This window comes from Danio rerio, chromosome 23 (assembly GCF_049306965.1).
Source record: "Danio rerio strain Tuebingen ecotype United States chromosome 23, GRCz12tu, whole genome shotgun sequence".
Classification (NCBI taxonomy): Eukaryota; Metazoa; Chordata; class Actinopteri; order Cypriniformes; family Danionidae; genus Danio; species Danio rerio.
Window position 1 is genome coordinate 15,072,095 of NC_133198.1, and position 24,565 is coordinate 15,096,659.

A 24,565-nucleotide genomic window follows, 5' to 3' on the forward strand; every position below is an offset into this window, starting at 1 on the left:
CATCATATATATCACACACACATATATGTGTGTGTGTGTGTGTGTGCAGAGACCAGCATAAATGAGTACACACCTGACAGATGTCTCTTTTAAATTCATACATTAGTTTAGCCAGTTTCAAAGCCAAAACTGCAACTAATCTAACATAATAATTTAAGATAAATAAATAATCTGTTGATATTTTATATATAATTAAAACATTTTATTTATAAATTTTTTTTGCAACAGCTTATTTGAAATTAAATGTATTATCTTTCTGTTTCTAAAGTTGTTAGGAAAACACACACTTATTTGGTTGAGTGTAACTTATTTATTGTTATTAAAATTGTTTTGTTTAAATACACCAAAATATATTGTCACCACATGACAAAAAATGCAAGTAGAGGTCTGTAAACATCATCTAAAGCTATGGTATGCTGTGATAATATCTTGTCTGAAGAACAGCACGAATGTTAATCTTTTAACAAATACCCATTTTTATTAGAAGATGAAATCATGGACTGCTTAAAATGCATGTCACCTCATTCACCCCTAAATTAATATATAAGTATGTAATTATATCTGAATATGACAGAATTACTGTGTCATGACCAGTGAGAACTAGGCAACATCTCTAGGTTCTTTGAAAACCAGACCAAAAAAGTCATGTGTACTTTTGTGTAGTTTTTTTAAACAAAGCTGCAGCTGTTTTATTTATGTTAAAACAACTCGGCTGGAGTGCTGAGAAAATTTGTATTTCTATGTTTGTTTTACTTTTCAAAAATGTTCTACTCTGTTTCAGCAGACAGCAAATCAATATCAATAAATAATATTTTGAAGAAAAACAATGGTGTAGCAATGATTTAGTATCGGTATCGTGATATTTAATAAAAGCATCGTATCGAAGTCAAAATTTTGGTATTGTGCAACAGTAATATATTTCAGTTCTATCTGGTTTTTGAATCTGATTGGCTGATAGCCGTGCAATATACTGCAAATAACAGCACTCGTCCAACCCATTCACCCTTGTGTATTACTCCACCCACATACATCGACAAGCAGAGGACACTACAGCAGGGCATTTCAATTGGTGGCCTGCAGGCCAATCTCGGCCCCCGAGGCAATTTGTTTCGGCCCTTTAAATAGTGTGACTAAGACATAAAAAATACATTTAGATCAGTTGAAAAATGGCGGCTGTATTTATGAAGTGTCTTGCCACTGTTTAATACAGCACGAGCTGCAGTTGAAGGCTGCGCAGAGTGTGAGTCACGTGATATTAAGTGAGAGGTACAACGTGAACAGCCCTTTTGTTAATTTTCTCTGTTTGTTCCTTTGTCATTTCTTTTTTTCCACAAAAAATATCAGGAAATTCAGTATTAAAACAGCCAAGTTGGAAAAAATGTCCCTTTCAACTTTGAAATAAAGAAATGTTGCTGAAAACACACAATTCAACAGCGAATGGAAAGAAGTATTTGTTTACATCTCTGTTCTAAACTTGTATGTTTACTGTACGATAAGTGCATATTATGTTATGTGCACTTAAGTTTCTGTTACTGTAAATGAGTTTCTAAATAATTGTAGATTTTGTTATGCTGCCTTTGAAAAACAGCATTTTAATATGTTTGGAAAAAAAATGATATTTTATAATGCACTGATGTTACGTAGTTTTAAAACACAATATATTAGCATTTTAATTTAGAAAAAGCCAATATGGGTGCAAACCTAAGGTGCAAAAATACAACATGTAGGCTCTTATATTGCTGTTGTGTAATCACTTATATTGCAAATCATCTCTCCGACCCCTCATTTGGGATGCTTTTCATGAACTGGCCCCCATGACAGACTAGTTGTATAGCCCTGCTCTACAGTTTGACAAATATTGCCGCTGTTGGACAACATAATGTACTTTTAAGGCTTCCTTAGTCGAGAATGTAGTTGTCTAGATTGCAACTGCAGTTTTTTTTTAAGGATGGTGCCTATTTTAAATATTTATAATTTCTGTGAGACAGCGCGTCTGCTGCTATTAGCCTTTCATTGAACAGAGCAAAGACGATTGTTGTTGTTTATCCACAAGATGGTGACAGAGAGCTCATAATAAGACGACCTCTCTCTTTTTTTAGGATGCAGTGCTGTATTTATACCATATAATTGTAGTGTATTGAGTGTGAGATGGGACTCCCTTATCAGGAATTTATGTAGTTTGTGTTGGCCACTCTTTGGAGAGGGGTCCGGATGAGGACCTGGTGCAGTGCAATCTGAGCTGCATCCAATGCTTTTTAATGCACTCATCCAACCCCTTCCCTAACCCTACCCATCACAGTGACGTCACTCACTCCATTGAGTGCATTGTGTCTGACATTGCATCTGACATTGCATGGCTGAGTGATGCTATCTTAGCTTGCATCATGAAGGCTCCATCCAGATTGGTTCATCTGTTTGTTTCTAATGCGTCTCCTGTTTTCGTTACTGCAAACTAGTTGTGTAAACAGAAAAAAGAAGAAATGCCCGCATGTGTTTAGTGTTTTTCCTTATTGCAAACAAAACAGTAATCTGGTGGTGTTTGCGCTGCTTTGTTTTTTTCTAGGTTGATTACTATGAAATCCTGATTGCAACAGAGAAATACTGGGAAATCTATGTATATTGATGGCATTTCATGCCGTTCAGTCTTATAATCTTAAAATGTCAGCAAAATCACCTGTTTAGTCATCACTTTAGACATTACGCTAGAGAATCATTCAAATACTATAGCTCTAAAGTGACGTTGCTGAAGTAGCAATGGTTTCTGCTGTTCTGACGTCAGCTGCAGATGTGAATGATTGGTGGAAGTAGTTACACCTACAAAAGCATTTAAAGACTCTCCGTGTTAGATTTTCTTTTTTATATACATGATTACGCTGACATACTGTTGTATAAACGCAATACCACATGAGTAGCAGTGTGATGTGGCACTCAGCCTTGAGCCAACGCAAGCCTCCCATCAATGCCAATATACAGCAACATCGCACTCCTACTTGTGTGATATTGCTTATGTCAATTATACATAAGTATATATGAACATTTTGTATACATGCATATGGACGTCTGTATTATTAATAATGCAAATTGCACACAAGTATGTTAACAATGAGTCGCAATTATGAATTTAACAGCACTACTTGTTAATTAAAATATTACAAACTAATTAAATATTTTAATTAATTTTTTTGTTTGTTTTTTAGCTGTTTTTAGCAAAGTCTTGACCCCATGTTTAATTAAAAAAAAGGTTTATATTGGCTGGACTGTGATGCATTTGTTTTCAGTAGTGCAGCCAGCATTAGTGAATTCTGAATGTTTACTGGATTCGAAAAGAACGCCTCATTTAAGGTTTTCTGAGGCTTTCAATTCAACATGTCTCAAGTTCTTAACTAAGCACAAGCAAAAATGTTAGATTAGCTTAAATATGTGTGCTATTTAAATTTTTTAGCATGCCCTGTCAGGTTTCAATGTGTTTTCATAATGTAGTGTTTACCAGTGAGCTGCACAATACTGTTCTCTCACAGTCCTGTAGTGAACTTGTGACATGCTGCAGAAGTTGCTGATGTGCTGCTGTTGAGGTTAGCGCGTGAGCTTTTTTTAAAGGGACAGTTCACTCAAAAATTAAAACTCTGTCACTTTTTTTATCCCTATGTTGCTTCAGTCTATAGGTCTCAAACTCAGTTCCTGGATAGCCGCAGATCTGCACAGTTTTGTTAATCATACAGCTAATCATACACAGCTGATCCAACTAATCAAGGAGTTCAAAACTAATAGAGACTATTAAGCAGGTGTGAGTTGGAGGTGGTTGACGCTAAACTATGCAAAGCTACTGCCCTCCAGTAATTAAGTTTGAGGCCGCTGCTTCAGTCCTATATTACATAATTTCCTTTGTGAAGCTCAAATAGATAATAGATGTTTTAAAGAATGTTCGTGCCTCTCTGTTCCACTTGGCATGTGATGGTACACTTCATCACAAAACTTTAAAGCAGCAAATATTTTTATGTTGCTTATGTAACTTATTTTAATAAGTTAATCAGGGTTCAACTACTGTTTTTAAGCTATACAAAGTTTATTTATTTAGTCAGTTTTGTTGATGTAAGTTGAGATGACTAGAAACATTAATTTGATTCAATTAAAATAAGGTAGCAAGAATTGTTTTTACTGTGTATGAAAATCTTATGTCACAATAATTGAATGACATTGCTAAAAAGGTTAAAGAGATAAATATCAGTTTGCCATGAGTTCAGAAACCTTTTTGCATAACAAAATAAAGCTAGAACATTCAAATACAGTAAAATGAGATACAAGAAACTAAAGAAAACAGATCTTTCAACTGTTGAACAATTTAAAACTAAAAACAATGGTTTAGTCCACATCCTAAACAGTTCTTTAAAAAGCTAAATTATGTACACTTCCACAGATCACACTGCGAAAACTCCTTGTCAACAATTAAAAACTAAATTCTAGCCAAAAAATATTGATTTTTGTTTTAAGAATAAAATGCTAAGCAAGATCATACTGTGTAAGGTTAATTATGATTTTTTTAAGATTCTCTTTTTTTTTCGTTCTTACTTAGTAAAGCATTAAATTAGGTGCTTTACCTGCAAAACTTGCTCTATTATAAGAGACCTGATTTAAGACCAGCCTTGTATTTTTAACCTTTTTTTTAGCTGTATTTCTTAATTTAAGTTCACCTATTTAAAAAAAAAAAAAAGGCCTAATCAGACTTATTTTTATTGTCAATACATTCTGTTATTTTTTGTTGCAGTTAGCTTCGGTGCTCTGAGAAGCAACAAGTAACAATTTAGTATTTAAACTGTCTTAATTTGAGTACAATATTGTGGACATTTTGCTTTCATGTGTAATATAATTTATATGATAATCTTGTTTTAATTTAAATAGTTTGACTCATTTTAGGACGATATGATGATAATCATGTTATTACATAATAATGACATATCTTAAAGGGTCACAACCCCAATTCCCAGCAGGGTGTTTTCACACCTCTAGTTTGAAAAAAGTCAGGATAGTGGGTGAGTCCAGGTTCGTTTAGGTGGGAGTGTCGAGTGGCAAAACAGAGAAGTGTTTGCACGCGCTGATTTTCACAGAAGCGAAACAAACACAGAAACGGGAGAGATGATGACTATGTTTACATGGACATCATTAATTAAATTATTTGCCTTAATGTGAATAAGACAACAATATGATAGTTTTTACTTGAGTTGATTTTTGAATGTTCATTTCATGATCCTGTTTTTTATGTTATAGCACATGATTCTATTAGCATCATTGAGCACTATCCACATTATTCCCAATGCCAATTTTATTCTAACCCTTCCCCTTTCCCTTGGCACTTAAAACAGAGTGTAAAGGGTAAGAGCTTTAGAATTTACCCCTAAAAAATGGGACACCACTACAGCACCTGCGCACGTTATCATACTGTATGTCATCGCAATCACTTGCTTCATATGAGATCGATGATCACGTTTCGTTATTTTTGAGTATATATACTGTATGTCATTTGCAATCACTTGCTTCATATGAGATCGATGATCACGTTGCGTTATTTTTGAGTATATATATATATATATATATATATATATATATATATATATATATATATATTTATATATATATATATATACATACATACATACATACAAATATATATATACATATATACATACACACACACACACACACACACACACACATATATATATATATATATATAAATATACATATATAAATATATATATATATGTATGTATATATATATATATATATATATATATATATATATATATATATATATATATATATATACACATACATTATATATATATACACATACATTATATATATATATATATATATATATATATATATATATATATATATATATATATAAAAAAGGTTGACTAGCCTATAGCATATATCTTGCTGTCTGCAAAAGACAGTTATTTAGACGTACCATATAACTCCCATAAGTGCATACTATTCAACACAACTGCACAAGCATCGTTTTAACCTTAATAAACGAACGTTAATGTTACTCTGTCAACAGTCTATTGTCTAAATTACCGCGCTAACAGAGCTAACGTTGCGTAAACAGAGCACCCGGTTGCAAACTTCAAAAATGCAGCGTAATGGAAAATCCCGAACAAACTCCGCTACAAGTTTATAAACTGCATCTGGAACCCAATTAGGGTACAAAAATCTATTTAACAAAAATAGTGATGCAGAGAAGTATTTTTTCGCTCAGCCGAGCCTTCTCTGTCTGCTGCTGTGGAGAAGCCTGTGCCAGAGACCTTTTACCTCCGCCCCGCCCTCCGACTGAGCGTCTCTCTCGCTCTCTCGCTCTCTCTCTCTCTCTCTCTCTCTCTCTCTCTCTCTCTCTCTCACTCACGCACTGTGGTCTCAGGAGGAAACGCAGCTTTTTGATACAATGTTTTTCTTGCTCCCGAATACAAATAATTATTTCAAGTATTTGTTCGAAATAAGTATTCGTAAAAACACGCTATTCGTGCCTTTCCGAATACCGTATTCGGGTTCGGCTCCACCCTTAATGTATATGTATGTATATATATATTAGGGCTGTCAAAATTAGCGCGTTAACGCAGAAATATTTAACGCGTAAAAAAAAATAACGCAAATAACGCAGTTGCTGTTTTTTTATTTCCTGTTGTGGCTGACGTGTGTTCAGGGCCTGTGCGTCCATAGAGGCGACCGCGAGCGAACCCCCTGTCCTCACATTCATCCACTACACCCACCGGCTCCTCACGGTCCTCGGCCTTCCATACGAATAAAGCGGCGTAATTGCCGTTTGCCTAGAGTGCCAGTTCAGTTTGCTCTGGCCCTGCGTGTGTTAAACGTGCAAAGAAATATTGTTTCATGCAATTTCGGGTGTTTCATTTTTAATCTTTAGACTTTAACTAATCAGTTCAGCAGTTCACTCTCATTCAGCATATTTTCATTCAGGATGTTTTAATGGAATTTGATACCGCATAGCGAATGGAAAGAAAAACCTCCCCATTTCGGGACTCGCGTGGTCATTTTAGATAATCAAAAATCACTGTTTACATGGTCGACTCTTGATCAGTATTATCTTAATAATCAAAACTGAGTATTAGTGTCCATGTGAATAAAAGTGCCAGATGAATTCGCAAGCTGTCAAAGACATTTCTCTGCGCTTAAGCTGCGTCCCTGAAATGTTTTATTAAGTTTGACATGTTTCCCCCCTTTTGTAAAGCATCTGCTTCACGTTCCTCTGTCAGAATACTTGCTTGTTAAATAAAGCCATACTTTAGAATGCTTAGTTTAAGCAAATGTGATGAACGCGATCGTGCGTGTTGATGAATCTGAAGGGATCCCTCTCGCTCACTGGCACTGCGCGTGTTGTCTCTCTCTCTCTCTTTCTCTCTCTCTCTCTCTCTCTCTGTGTGTGTGTGTGTGTGTGTGTGTGCGGGCGTGTGTGTCTGTTTGTAGTCCACTCAAAATCCAACATGAAAAGCATTTTTGTTTGTTATTGGCATGGATTGTTTTGAAATTTAAATGGCACTTACATGCCTGTGTTTTTACTTCTGTAATAAATACGGCATTTTGTGATTAATCATGATTAATCACGCTCTTCTACTGTTAAAATCCTCCTAGATTTTTTGCTGCAAAATGTTTGGCGTAGCAGCAGAAACAATGTCTCATGTTAAAATGGGCTGCACAATGTATGGGAAAATTATTGTTATCATAGACAAAATCCATATCACAAAAAAGTGCAATAAATTTTATTATTTTGTTCCAAGCATTTGTTTGCTGTATGCATTGGATGTTTATTTAATTCTAATAGGGCCTTTACTATCTTTATCCCCACTAATGCCGGGAGACAACAAAAGAAAATGATAAAACCCATTAAAAAATATACATTTCCGCCAAGGTTTTCAGTCATTAGTGGTGTTTCATAGTCTAAATGTTTTTTATTATTATTATTATTTATCACCTGTTTGTTTTAGTATAATCATTACATAAATAAATGCTTTTTTTATTGTATAAAATTTGTTATATGTAAGAAATATCTATGTTATATGTAAGAATACCATGACACTCAGCAATAATATTGCATATTTTCCCAGTATCATGCAGCGCTAATGATACAGTAAATGATGACAGACTGTCATTTTAAGTGATCTGTTGCTTTAAGAGACTTTGACAGTCAGTATTTTCACAGTGGTTTGTGGTTTCTGAAAATGCTGGTTCAGAGTCCACCATTTTGTCATCTTATCTGTTATCACTCTCTCATATTGTAGCAGGTCAGAAAGTCAAGATTTCTATTCACATAAACAGAAACTCATTGGCACGCTCTGCACTCAGGGCAACGTTCCTTCTTGGTGAACTTGCTTTATTCTAGTTTTACCAGTTGTGGTTGTTATCAAAAGACCTCAACATTGTGGGATAACCGAGTTATGCAAGCAAGTTTAGGGATTACACAGTCATGTGCCACGTCATCTGATTGGCTTTAAATATATTCATTTCGTAGATGTTTAGTAGAAGTATTATTCATTTGACTTGATGGACAAGTACGTGCAAACATCTGTGGACGTCTGGCTTTCTCACCTGATTCAGTGAGTATTTTACTTTTAATTTTACACTTTCTACTCATGAAATACACCATAAAAAGTTCCTTTGGTGTGACGTACACTTTAGAAATGTCCACCACGTTTACCTCGTATCTCTGTTGGTTTGTGATTCATCATCAGTCATTCCATAAATGCTCAACTGATGCATTCCAGCACTCAGAAACCACAGAAGGTTTTCTACAAGCCGGCCATAAATATATAAGGCATATGCATAGTAAGTGTTTTCACAGTGTAGTTACGGTTACACTTTGCAAGTAGAACCTAAAGTTCGTTGATGAACTTTGAAGTTGGCTTGAGAAAGTCAACTTGAGTGCGCTAGGACTGGGAATGACAGTTAGCAGGAAGCACAGCAGTTGCTAAGTGGTTGCTAGGTAGTTGCTAAAATGTTAATGGCATTGCTAGGTGGTTCCTAAGCAGTTGCTAAATGGCAACGCTTGTATACATGTTTGCTAATACTTAGTAGCCATTTCTAGCATATGTTATTGCACTTAGATAATCATTAATTTGGTATTAGCACTTGGCTTATCATTGTTGCCATGCATAGTAGACAGGAAGTCCCATTTGCTAACATAAGTCAAATGAGCCAATACCCAGATCCCTACAACATTCTGATGTAGAGATATTACTGTTTTTAAATGGATGCTAGGTTAGCCTGTTTTATTGCTATGGGAACAATTGACAGCTTATTTATGATACATTAAAACTTCTTCTCAATATGAGTGATACATATATCAAGCCTGATGTCTCTATGACAGTCAAAAACTGGAATTGGACATTATGTAAAAATGGCTTGCCATATTTTATTGAAAATATAATGCCTGCCAAAATGCCGGCTCACTGTGCGAATTATCTTATTTTTTATTTTTTAAAAAGCGATTATAGCCTGTCAGACTGCATGAACATGGCTCCTATGTTACACTGTAAGATCTCAGCTGTCATAAAGTCAGACTGAACGACAATAAAGAAGGGCCAAGCATAAAAGAAAACGCCCCCAGAGTTTGACGTCATCCACATATGACACTTTCACTATCTCGCCTTCTGAAATGATTCCTCACAGCAAAAGTAAACAATCTGGCGCAATTTTGCACATGACGTGTCTCAATAATAAAACCAGAAAGAAAAAAACTGTTGACATTTCCCCGCAGTCATTTCAATTGTCAGATGGATCGCGTCAACAAATTTGAAGCTCCTCATGGTGCTTTGATTGAGGCTTATCACAGCTGTTGTCACACTGCAGGAAAGTGTCTGAAACCTTCTGAAACTGCCCGAACTCCATCGGAGGAAAAATCGGAGGCTGTCTGTGAACATGTCAAACCAACGATCAAAGATTACAGATTTTAGCCTAGGATTTCAGGAATCTTTTAGGATTTTCCCAAACTTGTCTCAGATGACAAAATTGTGACTGATATCTTGCAGTGTGAGCAGGGCTTAATATGTTTGAAAGGAATACATGCAAAAATGGCTTGCCATATTAGTAAAAAAAACTGACTTTTTAAAAAAAAATAGCTGCCCATGTCAGTAAAAAAATATTAAGTCAAACTTGGCTTGCCATATTATGAGAAAAATAATGATTAAAATTATTTATTGTAACAGTAAATCTGATAAACCTGAAAAGATAAAGCAACAAAATCTAATGCTGTACATAGCTTTTGGCCTAATGTGGGGCTTGCATATATTTTGTATATGCCCAGATTATTAAAATGTAATATTTAACATTTGTTTTATTCAAAAATGATATGTCTGATTAGCATGTTAAGAAAAAAAGCAACAGTCTTGAATGCAGAAGGCACATTTTGACCAGATTTGGGCCTTGTAACATGAACGGCCTTGGAGGAGATACGTTTGTTTTCGAGGAAAAAGTAGTATAAAAAATATACTAGGACAAAGTTGTATAAGTAGTATGTTGGCTTTCTTAATCAATGATGATCTGATGACAATAGACAACCTTTTAACACCAGCGTAGTTGTTGACAGACCAGCGGGTGCAGGAATTGTATTTTCTCAAAACTGGCATTAGGGTAAAGTTGGTTTTATAATCACACATTTGGACTTTCTCCTAATGTTATAATTTCAGAAAAGTGTTGTTTACAAATTCTAAATAGTGAAGTCATATAATTAGCCAATGACAATAAACATAGAACATTGTTCACAGTCGGTGCTTGTTTTGAATTAATTTCCACACACTATTCACTATTTGCTTGGTGATCCTCGTACATTGCTTGTTTTCATCTTCTTTTACACTTGAACAACTAAATGTATGTATTTAACCAACTATATTATCGATTTTGTAAAAGGTACTCCATGAACTTGAAAATTAGTCAATCTTTTGTCATACTTTTCAGTGACTGAAATCCACCTCTGTGCCCATTCATAAAAAATAACCCAATCTACATACATTTGCGTGACTAAAATATTTTTAAAACATATCTCTCTAAAAGTAATACTTTAGCCATGGTGTCATCCTTCCGATTGTGATTTTAAACAGCATATGTCATTTTCCTCCAGTGTGCAAAAGTAATTCTGATATTAATTCACGATTTAGAATTGTTTTGATTCTGTATTTTTGGCAAAAGCCCTTTCAAAAACAATCTTGCTTTTATGGATACAAGGCCACGCTGATCTTTCGGAAAGAAGTTCAGGTTGATGCTTTCTGAGTTTACCTGATGTCACTCACTCTGACAGCTGTGGATCCATGTTTCACGTGCACGCACAAATGATGTATCTGTCTGCCTAAAAGGGCTGTGTGGAAATACAAAAAAGTTTGAGTTACCTATTTGTCAGCACAATGATTTTTAATCGGATTAACATTTTTTAGTCTTATGCCTTACCTAGAATTAGGGATGCAACGATTATACATTTTGATTTTAGGATTATAGTCTGAGGAATAATCGGGATTTCAAGGTTATCAGGATTGTTATGCATTTATTCATTTCAAAACGCTACTACTTTAATAAATCTCATGAAAACTACTTATATTTTAAAGTGATGCAAAATTAAATTTCTCTCTTTGGACTTAAAAATAAATGAAAAGAATTTAATTAAAAAAGTAATAATTTTATGCTCAAAAATAAATAACAGAATAATGTATAAATAAATAAAAATAAAAATAAATAAAATATCTTTTAAAGAGAACAAACGTAGTCAAAGGCTGCTATATCCTAGATATATTTTTACATTTTTTATAAAAACAATTTCCACATTTTTGGAGTGCCTTGGACTGATTTTTTTGCTGTATATTATGAACTTGTTTAGCATTTGGCATAGAGATGTGTATATTCCATTCCAAGCTGACCAGTCACTTCTTGTCATGTGACTCGTGATGCGCTCGTGGTATTCTTTCAACTTGGTACGCCTGAAAAGCGTGATCGTGTCAAGTCGCTCCCAATATGTGCAAACCATTGCAAATAAACTTGCCTGCAAAAGACTACATATGTGAACAGCCCTTAGTTAAAAGCCTCAGCCATAGTTTTTCCAGTGTATGTGTATGCATGTTACCCTCAATACAAGCTCTGAACTTTAACTAGCACACAGTTGGCATAACTTAAATTTGTTTGTTTTTTTTATGTGTAAAAACACGGTGTTGAAAAGCCTTTACGATTAATTAACCATGACGAATTAAAGCGCAGTTAATAGTAAAATTGGTTAATTGTTGCATCCCTACCCAGAATATAAAATACATATGAATACATTTAGATCATTTACTTTAATCATTACTATGTGAAGAGACTTTCAATAAGCACAACAAAAAAAGTTTTTGAAGACAATTGCTTACTGCACCTTTAAGACAATAAAACAATAGTTTAACTGTTGTCAAATGTTGTTACTCTCCGTTCACTTGTCACAAACCTGATTGAATTAATTTTTTTCTGTATGAACTGTATGGCTGCTTGATTATGGAAAAATTCATAATCACGATTATTTTGGTAATAATTGTGGTCACTATTATTCAAAATGATTACTGTTGAAGTCAAAATTATTCGCAATTATTCGTAATTTTAAAAAAATAATAATAATATTTCCCAAATGATGTTTAACAGAGCATGGATTTTTTTTGCAGCATTTTCTTTTACATTTTTATTTTTTGGAGAGTCTTATTTTTTTATTTATTTTTTGACTAGAATAAAAGCAGGTTTAATTTTTTTGAAACCTATTATAAGGTCAATAGTATCAGCCCCCAATATTATTATTTATTTTTGCTTGTCTGCAGAAGAAACTACTGTTATACAATGACTTGCCTAAATACGCTAATTAAGCCTTTGAATATATGTATGTATATATATATATATATATATATATATATATATATATATATATATATATATATATATATATATATATATATATATATATATATATATATTTGTGTGTGTGTGTGGTATTTTAACTTTTATTTATATACTTATTTCGTTTATAATTATGTTTTCTTGATAATTTCCTGTTTGGTGAATTGTGTCAGTGCGTATACGCTTGTTAAGTGGTGACGTGTTGGTCATGTATGTAATACTGTTTCCGGGTCCAAGCCGCCACTCATTGAGAATTGAGAAAATTTTAGTTTATTTATTATAGTGTACACATCAGTCTCTGGATTTGCTGCATCACTAATACCAAAATTTTAACAATTTATGAAAAAACAAATCACTTTCTGGCCATCTGATATTAGGCATGGATTCTATGTAGCAATCCTGATTTTTGAAAGTATTACATCACTTTGTAAACATTTATTATTACCATTTGATGAGTCTCCCCATACAGTTTGATATAGTGCTTGGACCTGGAAGCTGCTTTGCGTGACGTCACACTTAAGAGGATATCTATATCTATCAATATTATGTATATTTTATTGTCTGACCTCATATGAACCTAAAAAAAAAAAATTGCAAACAGGCTTTCAATTAAATAAACAACAAATTATTTCCTCATAAAAGTTAGTTTATTCAGTTTAGTGATGCCTCTCCTCCATTGACATCCATTCAAAACAATCTGCCTTTGGTCTCCTTTCCAGTGTATTTGCAGAGCAGAAACGTTTGCATTAGCCGTTCTGGCTTTTCTGGCTTGTCATCCATTGGATTTAATGACTATAATATTTCCTCTTTTCATCAGTGGTGGTGCTGAAGACTCTCTGGACAGACTCCTCCCCACTGTCAACACTAGCCTGTCACCTCGGAAACGAACCACCAGTCAATGCAAATCAGAGCCTCCTCTGCTCCGGACCAGTAAGAGAACCATCTACACAGCCGGACGGCCACCATGGTACAATGAGCACGGGACGCAGTCCAAAGAAGCGTTTGTCATTGGTTCGTATATCACAGAAAAACCCATACAGCAATCGCTATTTTACAATTTACCTCAGTTTACGTCTCTGTTTTTACTCATAGGACTTTGCGGAGGCAGTGCCTCAGGGAAAACAACAGTCGCTCGTAAAATTATTGAGGCTTTGGATGTCCCTTGGGTGGTTCTTCTGTCAATGGATTCCTTCTATAAGGTACATTAACATGTTGTTGTTCTACTGCAGCTTTACTCCAGATATGAGTCAAGTCACACCCTTCTCTGTGACAGCTCTAAACTCTGTGCACACAAAATATAAAAGATGAGAAGTGGCATGCTTTGCATTTTTTGCTAATCAATAACACTCTCTGCCTGTGATTTATTTTCTTGTTTGTTTTTGCTGACATGCCATTTGTAAAAGGGTTTTTGAAAAGATGGATTGTGTTCACTGAAACAAAATGTCAGAAATGAGGAAAGGGTTGAATTTGACAACATTTTAAAAGGAATTTCTTCAATTACAAATCCATGCATGGATAAAGTAATTTTGCAACTTGCATTCTTAGAAAAAATATATGGAAGATAAGGCAAATTTATTTAATTTTAGCACATTTTATACACAATGATAATTTGAAGTTTTTATTAGCGCATGTGCAGAAGGGTCGGCCAACCAGAGATCCTATTTGTTTTAATGTATGGGGGAAAGATTGTTGGTGATAATTAAACAGAAGGGGTTTATAAAAAACAGAAAATATAAAAAGAATTAGTTATGGTGGTAAACCTTATAATATGCAAATAAAGTGTATACATATATCAAAATGTTGATCAAAGAAATGTTTATAGATATATTTACCTGATACTTACCTATATAAAAAAGGTAGAGTGAGCACAGTATGGTGTGGGTTGTTGGAGTAAAGTTGTGGAGTTGTGTGGAGCAGTAAATTGATTTATCGCATTTGTAGAAAGAAAACATTAGCCTAGGGCTACTTGCTTGTATTTTATTTATTTTTTTTGTTTTGTTTCGTTTTGTTTTGCTGGTTATTATTTTTAGGAGATTTTTTCACAGAGCACTGTAAATAAAGACACTTTGCACCACAGTGCTATTTCGACTTTGCCATTTTTTGAAGATTTAAATGGTTTCGAACCTAAAAGAAAATCATCTCTGAAACAATAAGATATAAAACAAAAACTAAAAAATTATTACGATTAATTCTGTGAATATTAAAAATGTGTTAAAACAAGTTTATAAGGAATAAATAAAAAATAAAAAAAACACCACAGCATAGTAACTGAAAGTAGATTCACTCTACTTTGAACTCTTGGGATTTCTGAGATTTTTGGGATTTGGGATTTTTACTTGATGCTAATGATCTGAGGGATGTTTTTGGTTTGTATTCAGTGAGCGTATCTGCAATGTATTGAGGTTCATTTGTAAACAAGCAATAATACTTTAAAATCTGAATGGAACTGAAAAAGGCATGGGGCGTTGTCCGATTTTAAGGTTTACCACAGTTTGGAAAAATCTAAGTTTTAAAAATGCTACATTTTTCTGTTATACCGTTCGAAAGGTATATGGTTATAAGACTTTTTAAGTAGATTTTCTTTTTGTTTTATGAAGAAATCTGTGGGGTTTTTTTTACTAATGAAGATAGCTTCAATAGTTTTAAATCAACTATTTAGCCTGACATGTTTACTGTTACAAAATATTATAAATGTTTCTTAAAATTAAATCTAATGTGTTTAGTGGTGATAAATTATCTTCTTTCTTTCTTTCTTTTTACCCAAGCATTTAAAAATAACTCATTTTAGAGCAATAATTACAACAACATGATACAGTGATATTTTTATCCAGGGTTATCATACCGTCAGAAACATATACCGGCCTAACCTAAACTAGAAGCCAGTGTAAAGACCTGGGGCCTCATGTACAAAGACTTGCGTTAAGTTCATACTAAAACAATGCGTACGGACAAAGCTGTAAATGTGCGTACACATAAAAAAATTCTGATTTATGAAACAATGCGCATATTCTCTATGTACATCTGAATTAATGTGAAACTGAGCGCAAGTGAAACTCCCTGCCTCCTCCTTCTAATATATATGTTAATGACTCTACTTTGGCAAAACCAATTGAAAAAGCAATGGCAAAAGCAAGCAAGAAGAGAAACAGAATGTGAATTGGGGGGTGCTCCCATTGGGGGTAGCGAGAGTTTAGCTGACGCTGTTAACGCAGTGGGGTCTGAACATCGCACTGGGAGTGAATTAAAAAACAGATGGTCCGATGTAAAGGTGCAGGTTAAGAGGAGAACAGCGGCACACCATCAAAGTGTGGACCAGACAGGTGGTTGAATAGGGTATGTTTGCTGAACTAACACCCTTTGAGGAGAGAGTTACCTCAATTGTGTCCGACACACACTTTTAGATTTGATTTGAATATTCCATTTCAAATGGTGTCAGAGTTTAATTTACTTTTACAATTTTTATATTTAAAGATACTTAAAAAATATTATAAAATAAATAAAGTGCTAATTCCAAAAAACAGAGTTTTATGCAATAAGTAGGATGTTTTTCTGAACATTGTGGTACAGGTTTTATTGTATAATTTCATATGGTTGAATTGTTTAATTCATTCGTATGGTTAATTTATTTATTTTTTTAATCAAGAGATTAAGCCTTGTGCAACATAAAGGGGACATTTATGCCTATCTGACCTATTTTTGGCTCAAACTATAACAGGAGCAACGAATTTAATTGGTTTGAAATCGAATGTCTAATGAATGTCAAATTTCAAACTAACTTTACAGCGATTCAACAGCATGGTATGGAAACCATGGAAATAAAAAAACACACACAAGAAATGCACGTACGCCAGACATGAATTATTTACAAAAAAAAAAAAAAAAAATAGAGTGGGAGAGTCTAGCTGATTGGTGTCGACCAACGAACATTCTCCATTAATTTCATCTTTAGTCATCCAAACATGAACGTGAAATCTGGCATACGCAAAGTTTTTGTGTGTACACAGCATTGATACATGAAGCCCCTGAGGAGCAGTGATTGGAATGATGTGCTCTGATTTTCTAGTTCTACTTAGAATCCTGTCAGCATGAAAGCTGTCACTGGAGTAGTAGCTATACAAAAGGTACACCATAGTTCCCTATTTACTATTAATAGGTGATAATAGTGCCTTAATGGTATGGATTAGTACCTAAAGTGAACATATTTGTACGCATAGTACATCACTGCCGTCTGAAAAGGTATCACCCAGTGTGATGAAAGGTATCACCCAGATTGTGTGATGCAAGCAGTGGCGCGAGCAGCCGAAAACATTTGGATATGTCTGTAGAAAGGGCTTTTGTACATTGCACTGATATCATTAATAGGGATGCAACTATTAGCCGATTTCACTATTAACTTCGATTTAATTAATCATTTATTATAAAGGCTTCTCCACACCGCATTTCTGTTGCACTCTGCAATTAAACAAAGTTATGCCAACGGTGTGCTAGTTTAAAGTTCCGAGCTTGCACACCAAGGCTAACCACGCACACTAGATTAACTATAGCAGCGAACCGTTCACACATCGTGTATTTTTCACACGCAGGTTTGTTATTTCTAATGTAAGAATATACTGTATGCCAATATGCATGTGCAAGTGGACCATTGTGCTTGCGGCTTTCTGGGAACACCCAGTAGAAAACATCTCACGCAATAGTGGTGAGAGTTGTGCGTGACTTTCAGTGCAATGTAAACAAAAGATATGAACGCAGATGATAACAACAGTTCATTAAATACTTAATATAAAACTTAAATTTACATTAGACGTGATAATTGTGTAACCATGCTATTCTTCAGACTATAATCGTACAACCAAAATGTATAATCTTCGCATCTCTAACTGTTATCCAGTTCAAAATATAATGTATGAATGTGTTTGAATTTAGAAGAAGCCTACTTTAAGGGCCATGAAACCCCCCTGTTTCAGCAGGGTGTTTTCACACCACTAGTTTGAAAAAGTCAGGAAAGTGGGTGTGTCTAGCTCTGTTAAGTTCGGAGTGTCAGGGGAGGGATAAGAGGGAAGGATTTGAATAAAAATCGGAGTTTCCATTTGGGCGCGCGTTGATTTTCACAGAGGAAAACAAACGCACAGGCGCAGGGGAGAAAAACAGTGACTGTGTTTAATGACAGTAAAATGTTTGATCCCGCACGTCGTATAAGAGAAAAACCTCTGCATTTCTCGGTAACTCAGTTGCACTCGGTAGGTCAGAAAGCCGTGCGTGTCTAGACTATCCTGCAAAATGCAGCGAAAATTTAACCAGACGGTCAGTAATAATTTGCTTGCAGTGTTTACATGTTTTCACTCGGAGAGCAGCAATTACAGTGGATCTTTCAGCCCATAATATTGTAGTGATATTATGCACTGTAAACTAAGTAACTTAGAAATCATTTTGACTAAGGTCTGTCTTTAAACACTGAAAGAGTACTGCTGACGATATGAACTATAACTTTGCCATCTGAATGAACAAAGAAAGGGCACTGATCCCACACACTTACCAAATCTATAGAGACAATCCTATCAACACCAACTGGAGCTGCATCTATTTTAAAAGGAGACTGGCAGCAAATTCGGATTTCACCATTTCCAGATGCGAAAAGCTCTCAAGTAAAAAAAATGTTCCATACAAACGTATTTCTGCTGCGTGTCGCGTGCACTGATCCACACATAAGTCCAGTTGTGCTCTCATAGCTGGAAACTCCAATCTCCAAACAATTGTTCTTCTTTTCCCACTTGTTTTGGCAACACATGTTGGCCCCTCATTTGGGATGCTTTTCATAAACTGATCCCCATGACAAACTAACTGAATAGCCCTGCATTAGGCACTATAGGTTAACAAGTCAAATTATTTTGACTTGCAGTAAATGGGGAAAACTATTTGCTCAACAGGTACGATCACAATAATTAAAAATATTACAATAAATTACAGTTTTTCAAAGAGCCACATAGTAAACGCTACCAATGTTGCATCATTCCACTGTAGTTCTTTATTTTTGCAATGTATCCATCTTGGATTTGGCAAGCGATAGTGATGAATTCAGTTACATAATATATCAACATACAGTATATGACTGACTGAATTTAGTCCTCCAAAAACACTTTAATTTACAGTACACGTGTTTATTCAAAGTAAAATATCAAAATTATATATATTTAGTTAATTAATGATGTTTATTTTATACTTGCTAATCAGCTCCCAGCCTAAAGCTAGGCCTCATTGGAGCTTCCACCTAAAATGATTCCTGAATATTACTTGATGTGGATTCTGATCTGCGCAATCATGTTTTCTTCGATTCACTAATTTAATGCACATAACTATTTTTCTGCACATTATCTCACTCTGTTGCTTTTCCTGAACAATTAACAGTATAACAGTTAGAGCTGTGATTAAGAAATGTTCAAGAAATTGATCCTGCTTTGGTTCAGAGATTTTCAAAAGATTAGTTTTAAATACTTGCTGTTTTGGGAACTTTGGTTTACTTGTTTACTTGACTTTAATAAAAATACAAAGATTATATTTGAGCCACACTTTGAAAGGTAAATTCAATCAAAAGTCATGTGTCACCATTTGTGGTACGTCAAGCCCCAATCATACTGATGTGAGCATATTAAATCTCTATCCATAGATGCAGAACATTCCTGCATCTGTTCGCATAACGAGTGTGAGTGCATGCATGTATGCATGTGTATGCACATGCACAGGCCATTAGTGTGCTTTAAGTTACATAATCCATTAAGTTCGGCAGGCAGTGAGTGACTCTACAGCACACTGAGGAATCTGGAAGTAAAGCCTCTCAGACCATTGACTCAACCATCTTTTCTGTCACCTGCTGCATTACAAACACATTCGTTATGCACATTACATTTAAATCATTCACAAATGTTCACAAAATAAAGTCATTCATTGTTAGTTCATGTTAACCTACAGTGCATTAATCAATGTTAACAAGCATGACTTCATTCATACTAAGTTTATGTAAGTGAAAATACATGAAATATTGGAACATTATTTTAAAGTGTTACCTCTTCCGTCCATTCCATATCCATTTTCAAACAAAAAAGGAAAACTAAAAATTGGCCGATTTTCTTTTTTCTTTTTTTTTGCTCACACATGTAGGCGGTGCTGAAACCCCTTTTCCTCTGATTGGTCAACCAAATCTGAGCTTTTAACATTGCCCTCAAAATAATAGTCCTCTGCAGACCAGCACCCTGGCTTTTAATTATTATTATTTAATTATATATATATATATATATATATATATATATATATATATATATATATATATATATATATATATATATATATATATATATATATATATATATATATATAATTATTATTTAATTATATATATATATATATATATATATATATATATATATATATATATATATATATATATATATATATATATATATATATATATATATAATTAATATATATATAGTTGAAGTCAGAATTATTAGCCCCCTTCAAATTTTTTTCTTCTTTTTTAAATACTTCCTAAATAATATTTAACAGAGCGAGGACATTTTTACAGCATGTCTGAAAATATTTGTTTTTTTCAGGCTAGAAAAAAAGCAGTTTTTAATTTTTTAAACACCATTGTAGGGACAAAATTATTAGCCCCTTCAAGCTAAATTTTTTTTCTCAATAATCTAAAGAACAATCCACTGTCATACAATAACTTGCCTAATTACCCTAATCTGCCTAGTTAACCTAATTAACCTAGTTAAGCCTTTAAATGTCACTTTAAGCTGTATAGAAGTGTCTTGAAAGAATATCTAGTAAAATATAATTTAATGTCATTATGGCAAAAAAAAAAAGAAATAAAAGAAAATAAATAATAAATAGATATTGTGAGCTACATTAATAATAACAATAAAAACAGCTAAAAAATCTAATTAAATGTAAAAATTGCATTGTAAGCATAAAAAAGTGGAAAAGGTTTTATTTGTTATTTCATATATTAAGTTTTTAATTATGATACTCCCAAAATCTTTCCGCATTAATCCACAGATTTTTTAAATAAAATTCTTAGCAAAAATAGCAAAAAATGTAGATTTCTCTGGCCCTAACCATGACCCCAATACCAATGTATGTATCGAACCATGACTTTAGTTTACCGTTATACCCCTATTAGTTGGGCATTTGTTAAAACCATTAAACAACTGATGCTGGAGATCTGAAATATGTATGAGAAGGAAACGGCAAGTGAAAGAACAAAATGACGTGCAAGCATGTGTTTGTGTACATGTACCTGCCTCTAAACGTTCCTCCTAAATTTAGCTGAGCTGACCTTAGACATGTGCCCTAGCAGAGGACGAGGGGTAATCATACCACACACTTCATTTACTCTGCAGTCTGGCACTGGGTCTGCATGCAGCGGGCAAAAAAAAAAAAAAAAACATGCAACTAAGACCTCGAATAAATTTGACCTTCTATGAAGATCCGAGATACTTTTAAGATGTTTACTTACAAAAGCAAAATCTATTTAGACTGTTTATGCGGGGGTTATTGAACATATTATACAATTAAGGTTCCAATTCTGGCGTCTTTGTTGGTGATACCAGTTATATTTATAGGCAAGACAGTTTATGGCTTTTCATTTTATTGGTTTAATTATATTTTAATCATTCAAAACAGTGTATTTTACTTCGTTTTATGATTGAATACAAAATTATTATATCAAATAATGGAAATTAAATTGACTAACAAATTAATTCATTTATATTTGGCGATTTAATTTAAATTCATTGCTAAATCAAAACAATGCAAAAAAACAAATACACAAAATTTGAAAGTCTGTGTGAAGTACAGAGGTGGGTAGAGTATCCAAAATCTATACTCAAGTAAAAGTACAAGAACTTGCGGAAATTTGTACTCGAGTAAAAGTAAAACAAACAATCTTAAAAGTTACTTGAGTAAGAGTGAAAAAAGTATTTAAGTATTTCATTGAATAATTACTCAAGTATTACTCAAGTATATATATATATATATATATATATATATATATATATATATATATATATATATATATATATATATATATATATATATATATATATATACATTTACAAATATAATAAAGTTTTATTTTGATTGTCTAGAGAACAAACCATCATTAATTAATTAACCCAACTTGTCAAATTAACCTAGTTAAGTCTTTAAATGTCACTTGAAAATAATCACCTTTTTTTTTCCCTAAAAAGTCCTAAATCGCAAACAACATATTAAAGAAAACATCCCATAATATAAATAAGTTATTTAATAAGAATATGTCAATAACTCAATTTTGATAAAAATGTCAGATAGAATCTTTTTATTCTAAGGTGACAGATCAGTTATTAGAAATGAGATATTAAAACAATAGAAATGTGTTGATAATATTTTTTGTTAAAGCAATTGTTTATGTTAAGGATAATGTTTGAATGTTTTTAATGGTGAAATGACTAATGTGTGCAGGGCTAATCAGTTATTCCATTAAACAGCAGTTTCTTTAGTTATCCCATAGTTACCATTAATAAGGTCTAAAAATTTTGATTATTTTGCCACTTTTTTCAGGTCAGAGTGCATCGCATTATGAAACTATTCTTGTTGTCATCTTGTCATCATGCACACTATAACCAAAAGCGGGAGATACGTCTCTATAGCAACCTCGCGCGACACAACCTTTTCAATGCGGTGCCTCGTGATATTTGCAAACAACTTGGCAGTAACGGAGAAATGCCGCCAAATGTAGCGAAGAGTACTGATTTTTCTCTAATAATTTACTTGAGTAAGAGTAACATATTTAAATTTACTCAAAAAGTACTCATTACCCTATAATTTTACTCAAGTAAATGTAACTCGTTACTATCCACCTCTGGTGAGGTATTTCAGTATTTTCAACTGAACAGAATATTAGGTGGGAGGTGTTTTTTTTTTTTTACCCAACTTGTCAAAGTTTACAAAAAAAGTCTTTCATGGACATTAACTTTCATGGATTAATTGTTAATTTTAAGACAAAACATTCAATAAATCAAGTAGGGATGCACTGATATGGATTTATAACTGATAACTATTAAGATTTGAAAGCCGATAATTGATAAATATTAGCCGATAAATATTAATATTCATAATATAAATACAATACAAAATGTTATAATATAAATAGTTTTTTTTTTATAAAGTGAACAACTATTTTTATTTTAAAAACTAAATAGCCTACTAAAAGCCAAAAAAGCAATAATTTTAAGATTGCAAGATGATTATGTACTGTAGATATTCACGATTACACATAAATTAGCATGAGAAAAATAAATTATTTTCTTTTCTTTGCTTAGTAAATTAACAGACAAATTGACTGTTGTATATAAATGATAGGTTAATAAAATGGGATTTGATTGACAAAAAAATTAAATATATTTTAAGTAAAATGAAAATGAAAGCACTTAGAACTGAAACCAGCTTAAATGGTCATATGAATAAAATGTGTTACAGTAATATACACACGTACAAATATGTGATGTCCGTAAAAACTTTTTGAGAGGTGTTTTGACAGTTCAGAGCCATTGTCCATGCGAAAAAGCTAAATACAGATGGTATGTTTTACTTTAGAAAATGCAGCATAAATTCTTCCCATTTGGCATTTTTCATCTTTTGAACACAAGTAGGTTCTGCCAGTCAATCAGACAGCGCTTCTATATTAATTCTTGCTGTCAGTTGCCGGAAAAAATAATCGATCAAAGGTTTAGTAGTCTGTTATAGTGTTGTGGACAAGTCTGACACGTGCACGTGGCAGTCAGTTCTGTACAATTTTGTACCTATTGGCTTAAAGATATCAGCCTAATTCTTATATCGGACCGATAATGATAATATAAAAACTATAATTTATTGGTCGATATTGATATAATCACCAATATGTCGTGCATCCCTAAAATCAACATTGATTTTATGCAGACTTGAAGCATTTAATTAACCTTTCGTGGTTTAATAAAAGTTTTTTTACATTTACATTTACATTTAGTCATTTAGCAGATGCTTTTTCCAAAGCGAATTACAAATGAGGACAAGGAAGAAGTTTACACAACTATAAGAGAAACAATGAATAAGTGCTGTAGGCAAGTTTCAGGTGTGTAAAGTCTAAGAAGGAAAGCATTAGTAATGTAAGAAATTTTTTTAAATTTTTTTTGTAGTAGTAGGTAGTGGTATAGCCAGAGAGGCAATTGCAGATTAGGAAAGAAAGTGGAGACTAAATAGTTGAGTTTTTGGTCGTTTCTTGAAGACAGCAAGTGAGTGCCGTTCTGATGCAGTTAGGGAGTTCATTCCACCAACTGGAAAACAAATGCATGCTCAATACAATCTTTTTTTCCCCCAAAATTTCCTATTTAATTTGTTTTATCAAATATATAATGCTCAAAAAAAGAATAAAGGGAACACTGTACACAATGCAAATTATTTTTAAGCAGTATATTGAACAACTACGGTGTATTTTCAGAACTTTTTTTGCAGTCGAGTCTGTTTAAAAAGAAAATGCTCAAGAACAGTGAGTTCTGCTCTGGCTTGAACCTGCAACCTTTCAGTGACCCAGCCATGATCTGTTACGCGGGCAGACATTTGAGCTGAAGTCAGAGGTGTAATA

At 33.4% G+C, this 24,565-nt stretch overlaps 1 protein-coding gene across 9 annotated transcripts in view; it reads left to right on the forward strand.

Moving 5' to 3' along the window:
- The window catches only part of uckl1b (uridine-cytidine kinase 1-like 1b), a 71,131-nt gene that overhangs the window by 5,899 nt on the left and 40,667 nt on the right, over positions 1 to 24,565 (forward strand). For 6 of the 9 annotated variants that reach the window (XR_012398861.1, XR_012398862.1, XM_681683.8 and 3 more), the window contains exons 2-3: positions 13,724 to 13,917; positions 13,999 to 14,105. Coding sequence is in view for 6 of the 9 variants with exons in the window: in XM_681683.8 (XP_686775.4) it covers positions 13,724 to 13,917; positions 13,999 to 14,105 (301 nt within the window). In the remaining 3 variants the exon portion in view is untranslated. Of the gene's footprint in view, positions 1 to 8,253; positions 8,610 to 13,723; positions 13,918 to 13,998; positions 14,106 to 24,565 lie in introns of those variants that run through there. The other 3 variants (XR_012398863.1, XM_068216875.2, XM_073939548.1) reach the window with 2 other exon arrangements.